General features: G+C 45.4%; 1 protein-coding gene across 5 annotated transcripts in view; it reads right to left on the reverse strand.

The window, feature by feature from the left end:
• Window positions 1-603: 603 nt before the first annotated feature.
• Window positions 604-8,665, reverse strand: part of LOC107676490 (dual specificity tyrosine-phosphorylation-regulated kinase 1A-like) — an 18,426-nt gene continuing 10,364 nt past the window's right edge. For 2 of the 5 annotated variants that reach the window (XM_016471046.1, XM_016471045.1), the window contains 6 exons: window positions 5,531-5,817; window positions 5,262-5,408; window positions 4,145-4,285; window positions 3,757-4,060; window positions 3,552-3,673; window positions 604-2,269 (listed from right to left, as the gene is read on the reverse strand). In XM_016471046.1, the coding sequence (XP_016326532.1) occupies window positions 1,709-2,269; window positions 3,552-3,673; window positions 3,757-4,060; window positions 4,145-4,285; window positions 5,262-5,408; window positions 5,531-5,817 (1,562 nt within the window). In that variant the 3' untranslated portion in view covers window positions 604-1,708. The remainder of the gene's footprint in view (window positions 2,270-3,551; window positions 3,674-3,756; window positions 4,061-4,144; window positions 4,286-5,261; window positions 5,409-5,530; window positions 5,818-8,665) is intronic. The other 3 variants (XR_001632748.1, XR_001632747.1, XM_016471047.1) reach the window with 3 other exon arrangements.

An 8,665-nucleotide genomic window follows, 5' to 3' on the forward strand; every position in this document is an offset into this window, starting at 1 on the left:
CACACACACACACACACACACTCACACACTCTCTCACACACACACACACACTCACTCACACTCACACTCACACACACAGAGTCACTGAACACACACACACACACACACTCCCCGTTTGCCACAGCCGATTTCTGCTTTCAAATGGACCCATTTATTGAAGGCGTGTGCCGTAAGAACAACTAAACAGAAAATTACTTTCTGTACTATGTATACTACGTCAGCGCTGGAGTATACGAACATGTGAAGCGCCGCCCGATGCCGTTCTGAGTGGGACACACATCCACACACGATACCCTGTCTAGAAGATTAAAGTATGAAGATCTACTCTCCGTCCCGCTTCAACCCTAGAGTTTTGCATTTGTACTAGCGTCGTCATCGTCGTCAACTACTTTGGCCTGGAAGCACTGATACCCATTGACTACCACAGAAAAATTCCACTGCATGTTACCAAGTTGACGTAAATGTACTCAAAATACCATTAGGAAAAAAGTAGTGAGTTCTAAACTTCCTTTATTAAAAAAATATAAATATGTACATAAATTCTATTTCAGCTATTAAAATGGGGTCACAAAGTAAAGACCTGAAGCCTGTTTCATGGACTCCCTCTGTATGCCGTGACCACAGGAACCCTAAAGAACCGTGCGCCCGCTCGCACCCGTCACCACCGCGCACGCAGACGGACGGAGAGAGCGAGCGATCGAGAGCAGCCCGTCTCCCTCCCGGTCTCTGCCGGATTGCTTTCGTTGCGTGAGATTCGAGAGGATCTCCGACTGTCCAGCTGCTCTGGGACCAGCCGAGCAGCTCGCAGCATCCGCGTCCACCGTCCCGTGAGAGCCGAATCAACACAAAACCCCCGACGGGAAACGCTTGCAGCTCGTGCCGCCGCCGTCTGGTAAGAGGAAATGAAGAGAAAGAAAAACAGAGCGACAGAATTTCGTAAGCGATGGCGTCCAGGATTGGGCTCTCCGCCACATCAAACATCACTTCCAGTTCTGACAGTCGTTTACTGACATGACACACACCTTTGCTTCAAAGTGCAGAACTGCTACATTATTGGTTACAGACATCTATGTTCTATAAAAAAAACGCCTTTGGTACAATAAATTATCAAAAGGGAGAAACAAAAGTGGTGTAAAATTCACAGCATAATCATGAAGCCAAATCAAAAAGCGAAAGGGCCAAAGTAAAACACACATGCCGAGCACAACAGAAGAGCAGGAAGGGACACGGCCGTCGCTGATACCGTCAGTCCTGCGTATCTCTAGTGAAGAAATGCCTCGGATCACCGTTCTGTTCTGGCGTGTTGTGAATGAAGGGTGTTCGCACGTCAAAAATACATGAAAGCTTTTGTCACTTGAAGAAGAAACGTCCGGCTCGTCTTAATTCAGTCCGTAACGATAAGGCCATTTTAAAGAAGCGCTGCCCGCGGCCGCACGCGCCCGTCACAGGGGTCTCATTGCACTCTGGGAAAGCTCTGCTCGAAGCACACGACGTGAAGAAGAAAAGACGCGAGCGCGGTGGGGGGATTGGGGTGGGTCGGCCATGACGCTCTCGCTTCCGTGCGCACGAGCATCTGAAACCATCTGAGAATCGGAGAACAGAAGCAAAGGTCAGAGGAGGAAAGCCTCGTGTCAAGCGTCCGCGGGCGGCTCTCATCCCGTTCCAGCAGCTTTAATCCCAACAAACGCACGCTCTCAGGCTAGGATAGTCAGGAGCTGGCCACCGAGCTCTGCTGCACGCACACGCCCGCCATGGGCGACTCCTCGCGCTCCAGGCCCGGCCGCAGGCCCATGTGAGTCTCAGCTATGTAGTGGCCCGGCCCAGAGTTCGAGGGGTGGCCCGGCACGCCCGTCTCCTGCCGCGGGTTGGAGAAGGCACCCAGTCCCAAAGTCATGCTGCCGTTGTGGCCGAAGCCCAGGCGGCTCTGGTAAGAGTAGTGATGGTTCCCGGTGGAGGACGAGGACGTGGACGAGGACGAGGCGGAGGAAGACAGCGAGGTCATGGAGAGGTGGCCGTGGGTCACCTCCATGGAGTCCTGCGTGGAGGTGCTGTGAGAGGGCGAGTAGAGGCGGGGCCGGGGCCTGGCGGGGCCCGGGGCGTGCTGCTGCGGCGGGTGGTGGTGGTGGTGGTGATGATGGGGGTGCAGAGCCTTGGGCTGGTGTGGCGGCACGTGGAAGGTGGTCTCCTGGACGGGGTGCGTCTCTCCGGCCGCCTGCTGGAGTCCGTCTCCTCCCACCCAACCCAGCGCCGGAGCGAAGCCCTGTCTCGCCTGAGGAAGAGCACAGACACAGATCAACATCCCAGCTCGTTAAATCATGCAGCCAACAAACTGGCACATTCTCAGTCAAACCCTCTGTTAGTAAAACCAAATGGCTATACATGCACTGCATGTCTAGTGCAGGTCTAGTGTTCACTCGAGCGGCTTTATGAGGTCTGATGTAGAACCGCAGCACTCAAACATTTCATTTAATGTGGCCAAGACAGGAAGAGACTGTCATCTAAAACAAACAAAATCGAACTGGAATCTAGTTGACGTTACGGAGTGTCTCAATCCAAACTCTGAATGTCTGTCAAAGATCTGAGGTGATGAATCTCACGAACGATCAAATCCAGTGGCTAGTTCTTTACCCAGAGTTTCCCATGAATTATCTAGACTGACGGCCCAACAGTCTCATAATAAAAGCGTGATATGGCTTAGTGTGCTTATCAAACTGCAAAAGTATATCATCTGCTGCTGTGATTCAGAGTGAAGTGTGACACTGTGTTCAAGCCAGCAGATTGTGATCAGATTCCAGTGTTTTCAGTGGCTCAGAGCGGCTCGATTCACAGTAAATGCTGCTCCGCACAAACTGTTATCATTTACATGTGTGTGGAGCGTCTCAAACGCCATCTCTGCATATGCTGTGAGTTTGGGTTTATTATAACGCTCATCTGGGAACACAACATGCATCATTTCATCAGATTTATAAGTGAAATCATTTGAGAATACAGCAATATCTTTCTCAATATGCTGCTGTTCATCGCAATTTCAAAATAAATGCTCCAAACCTCGCTCTGAGTCCAGAAATGACCGTGGCTGTAGCATTTCTGTCGTAAAGAAGTGGCCAGATATTAAAGATTAAGTGGTCATTTGAATTAAATGTTGTTTAGTCAATATTAAACAAGGATTAGATCACGCTGTAAAGTGTAAAAACAAGGCCGCTGGCACCTCTGCAGGCATTTGTTATAACGCATAATGTACATTAGCTCTATTGTTTATAATATATTATGTATTTTACCAGTTTTGTTCAATAAAACTATGATTACTTGCTTTTGTTTGAACTAATTATTATTGCCTCATTGCTGTAATTTAAGTAATTTTAAAGGCTATTGTTCGCTTTGGTCTATTTTTTTTACCCCCCCAAAAAATAATTAATTATAAAGAATAATCGACTGATTACTCGATTACCAAAATGATGGTTAGTGACAGCCCTACTGTCAGGTGTATGCGTGTAATAGGGCTCAGCTGTGGCAGGGTCATGATTGTGCGTGTGTGTGTGTGTGGTGGGCACCTGCGGGCAGAGGTTGTGACAGTCCATGCTCACCGCTGCACTGAAGTGTCCTCCGCTGTGCCGGTGCTGATGGGTCGGGTCGGAGCGGGCGCGGCCGCTGGTGCTCGTTCCAGACGATCCTCCTGCAAACACACAGCGCTTCGAGTCAGTGACAGCAGAACTCATGGTCTCACATCAGTGCGTGACCACGGCCATCCTCTCTGACCTGAGCTGGAGGAGGTGCTGGACGTGGTTCCGGACGACTGCGACTGCTCCAGCGCCGGACTCGTGGAGACGCTGCTGCTGGTGTTGGTGCCTTCATCAGCGGTCTTCTTGAAGAAGCTGTGCTGCAGAGCGTAATATGGCTGGATGCGGGTCTTGGGGTCGTAGTCCAGCATCCGCAGGATCAGGTCTTTGAACTTCAGGTAGTCTGCGACGGCGTGACCCGACTCACCGGCTCTCCGCCCGCCGGGGCCACCCGCCTCCACGCCCAAAATACTGTGCAGCTTCCGGGAGCCTGCGGGTTTATACTGCGCACGGGAGAGACGAGAAGTGTCAGTGTCACTGCATCAAACAGAGACAGCTGGCAGATCAATGTAAAGAAAGAACCGCACCCTTTTGCCATCTTTGGTCTTCTTCACACACCACGTGCTGTCAGACATCTTCTCAAAGAACTTCCTGGCTTTAGACGCCTGCTCCAGAATATGATTGGGAGGGACACCCAACACCTCCACGATTTTATTCATCTGGTCGACCTGCCAACAAAACACCCATCACAGACGGTACATCGACGACTACATCCCAGCGCTAATCATGTGTTTATACCGGCCGGCTCGGACCAGTGCTGCAGATTTTCACTTGCTCTGACAAAATATTCAGTGATGCAAAAATGTCTTGTTTTCATTGTTTTTGAGCCTTGTATTCTAATAAGGCTGTTACAGCACCAACATTTGAGATGCTAGTAAAATTCAAATTTTCAGGACCATAGCAAAAACTACTAGCTTGACTGATATAAAGTTCAAACATTATTAAAGACAAGTAAGCGGTCTTATAATAAAATAAGAAAAAACATACAAATTACAAGCAACATCACAAATATGACAGAACAAAGACTCAAATAAATCGTGCTTTATGTTTTTCAGGTAGGTCTAATGGTAGTATTCAGGTAAGAAATATGGCAGAAATGTAAACAAATGTGAAATAACACTGCATAGTCTTCACGGTGTAAATTAAATCTAGATGAATCTTTGCTAAAGTTATTCAGTCAAGAGCAGTGAGTGATTTTTCTCTTTGTCTTTTGTTGTTTGATTGACATTAAATGACAGATTATTAGGCTGCTGTCACTTTAAGACTGAATGCATGGATCCAGTATAACCAGGGCTGCCTCTGAACGAATTGAGTGAGCCAATGTTTCAATGATCCATTCATAAAGCTTTGTTTCCAATTGAATCAGCCAGTTTGAACGAATCATTTGATTTGAATTATTAAATGAATCATTTTTGCTTTTATGGTCATATTTATCCATGACAGGCCTAAACCAGCCAAGGTACAGCACAAAACATAATTTCTAAGGCAGCAACATCCTTCAGTATCACTGGCATGAAGTTTTGCTTCCGCTGAACTGATTTAATCTGACAACAATTTAAACAAATATACACCTGTAACTGCCGGATGTGTGCCGCCTGTCGAGCACCTCGGACTACAGGAGCATGGGTTCAGGTCAGGACTCACCTCGTTAGCGCCGCTGAACATAGGCTCCCCGCTGTGCATCTCCACCAGGATGCAGCCCAGAGACCACATGTCAATGGCCAGATCGTACGGCATTCCCAGCAGCACCTCGGGCGAGCGGTAGAACCGGCTCTGGATGTACTGGTATATCTGAGGACACATACGGCCGTGTTACTGAATGAGGTTTGAGGAGCAGTCAAACACAAACCGACTCAAATCAACATGGGAAATGACAAACTCTGAGCACATCGACCGGACTGCAGCAGTCTCACCCGCTGTCCCAGCTGACAGGAGCTCCCGAAGTCCACGATCTTGATGGCAGATCTCTTGGGGTTGCAGAGCAAGATGTTCTCGGGTTTGAGGTCACAGTGGATGATGCTCAGCTCAGGCGTGGCCAGGAAGAGCAGCGCGGTGCACAGCTGCTGAGCAAACTTGCGCGTCAGGTTCAGAGACACACCGCGGAAATTGGTGTTCCTCAGCAGGTCGTACAGGTTATAGGACAACATCTCGAAGACCAGACACAAGTGGTTCCGGAACATGAAGTGGCGTTTCAGATGAACTAGAGGAGAAAGAAAAACACAATGGCATTAACGTGTGATATTGAGTGAAACACTTGACTGATGACACGGAAATGAACGTCTTGAAGGCTATAGATGAGACACAGAACACACCGTCCCATAAATTCCCTATGGGAAGTTTCCAAACTCAATGAACTCATCTATCGACAAGGAATTCATCTACAGCCATATATAAAAGACAACAAAAAAATCCACTTTTGGCCAATTCCCAAACACTTCTGTCTGCCTTTCCATGGTTACGCTTCTGATTTACTCCCGAAACCCAATATTCCTGCTAATAATGTTGCTTCTGTATGGTTAATTATAGGGATGCACCGAATGTTCGGCAACCGAAATTATTCGGCCGAAAATAGCAAAAAAATCTCTTTCGGTGTTCTGCCGAATAAGCACCGAACAATGACTAATGCGATCAAAGAGGCATGCACTAATGCAGCAAACATCGGCAGTGTGAAAGCATTTAAAACTATCAGAGAAAGATGCAGAAATCATTACAAGCATGAAGCACCGACAGCGAGAGACTCACGTCTCAGATGAGATGAAGAGGTGGCTGATGCTGGTGGTTAGGTATGATGATTGAAATCGCGAAATGGCTTCAAACGATTAGTAAATAAACTGCAGAATGTTATATTTTCTAATGCACGCACGGATTGCATGTATTCTGAAGCGCTGCACGAGCTCGCGGCGCCAGGGTTCAGGGTCCAAAGCGAGGAAAATCTGCGCTGAACTTGTTACTCGTCAGTTGCTCAGTAACATTTAGTGAGTTTTTTAAAGGCATGTGACAATGTGATACGTGCGACAAACATCTTCCCAAATTGGTAATGAGAATCATTTATAAATCTGCTGCTGGTGTCAACAAAAAGAAGCGCTGAGATCTTCCTGCGGGTTTCTGCCAAAATAAAAGCTGAGAAAAAGCAACAACTCCATCAACATTCATAAATGATAGTATTGTAATTTTAGTCGTTCTGTAAAATAAAATAAAGACAATAATAATGATAATAATAATTACCCTACAACAGCTCTATTAATACATGTATTATAACATTCACACAATGTTCAAATTGGGATCTGTAATATATTCTAATGTTTTAAGAGAATTCTCTTCTGCTTTGTACAGTAAAAAATACATACCTGCTTCAAGAAGGGGGTCTGAAAAATGGCCAAAAAATATTATTTTACTAACTTATTAATTTTTAATCGAAATTGTGTTTTGTTGGTATAATGTCTGCTAGAATGTTAAAAAAAATGTTCAGTGTTAAGTAAATATTTTTCAATTGTTGTTTTGTAATTGATTTTTTTATTTGAAAAGCAGGACAAAACAGTAAAAAACACATTTTGGCTATTTAATTAATGCAATGGTGAAAAAAAAAAAAGGCAAAATAGGCTTACATGGGGGAAAAATGCGAAAAACAGTGTTCGGCTTCGGCCAAGAATTTTCATTTCGGTGCATCCCTAGTAAATTACTATGTTTTTCCTCATTTTTAAGTCCCTTTGGATGGAAGCATCTGCCAAATTATTCAATGTACATTTAATGAACATATCAGCCACCAGTACTCACACAAACATATAAAACGTGCTCTTGTACAGTACAGTTGGATTGATACCAGACACAACACCAGTCTGTTTCCTCATGAATTCTAAATCAATAGCTCAGGCAACGAATAACAGTACAAAAGTTTCTTCCCTTCAAAACACAAACAGAGACACAGCCCCAAAACAATTCATCATGATGTAGTAAAAATGACCATTATGTGGCTATGATAATGTCTTGAATAACCTAACCCATCTTTTATCTGATCATATTGGTCAAACAGAAAGAAGAAAGTTCTGGCAAGTATTATAATAAAAACACAGGCACACCGCCGACAGTATATATTTACTATATAAACTATATATATACTAAACCAACACTATTAGAGAGAAATATTAGAGACAACCCCTCTACATTGCGAGTAAATCACTCGCATATGCGACTAATCTTCACTCTGGGCGACTAAATGATGTCTAATATTAGCCAATGGCTAATACATTCTCAGATTTTACTCGCCAGTGTGTGAGTTGGAGGCTGAGTATAAGTGTAGCACAGATATACTTTCACTCGCCGAACACTCTCTGACTGAGCGCTTCAGAGTTTCACTCTCCGTCAAGCGATCTGTGCTATTTTTCAGTTCATCTCAATGGATGTGCAACGCACCTGTATTTGACGTACCGTGAACTCTAGTGTGAAGGCACAGTGAACGAATCGTTCTTTTTGAACAAATCTTTTAGGTGAACGAATCATTCTCGTTCACGTAATCCATTGACTCATATTTCTCGTTCACTGAAATTCCTCCCTCCAGAGCAGCGCGGCGCTATTGGCAGCGCATGCGCAGATCAGTGAACCGGGTAGCTCTGTGGACTGTTTCATCCTGTCAAAGAATGACTAAACCTCGAGCCAATAGCCTTCGAGTTTGAGATGTGACGGAGCATGTGATTTGTTGAATGTAGTGAACGAATACGCCCTTCACTGAACGAGTTTCTTTTGAGTCTGAACGAGATCGAGAGATCTTCTCGTTCGTGAATGAAATGACCGAACTGGTACATGTCGTTCGTGAACGAGTTGAATGAACTGCTATATCTCATTCGTGAATGAAATGACCGAACTGGTACATATCTTGTTCGTGAACGAAATGACCGAACTGGTACATATCTCGTTCGTGAACGAAATGAATGAGAGTGTACCTGGTCAGTCGGCCATTTAGCATGTCAATCTCGAACAGCAATCAGCAGATGCAAAGCGCAGTTATAGGTACTGTGCAAATAAACTTGTTTATATATTCATATTTAGCATAC

Source organism: Sinocyclocheilus anshuiensis, unplaced genomic scaffold, assembly GCF_001515605.1.
Source record: "Sinocyclocheilus anshuiensis isolate Anshui unplaced genomic scaffold, SAMN03320099.WGS_v1.1 scaffold3935, whole genome shotgun sequence".
Taxonomy (NCBI): domain Eukaryota; kingdom Metazoa; phylum Chordata; class Actinopteri; order Cypriniformes; family Cyprinidae; genus Sinocyclocheilus; species Sinocyclocheilus anshuiensis.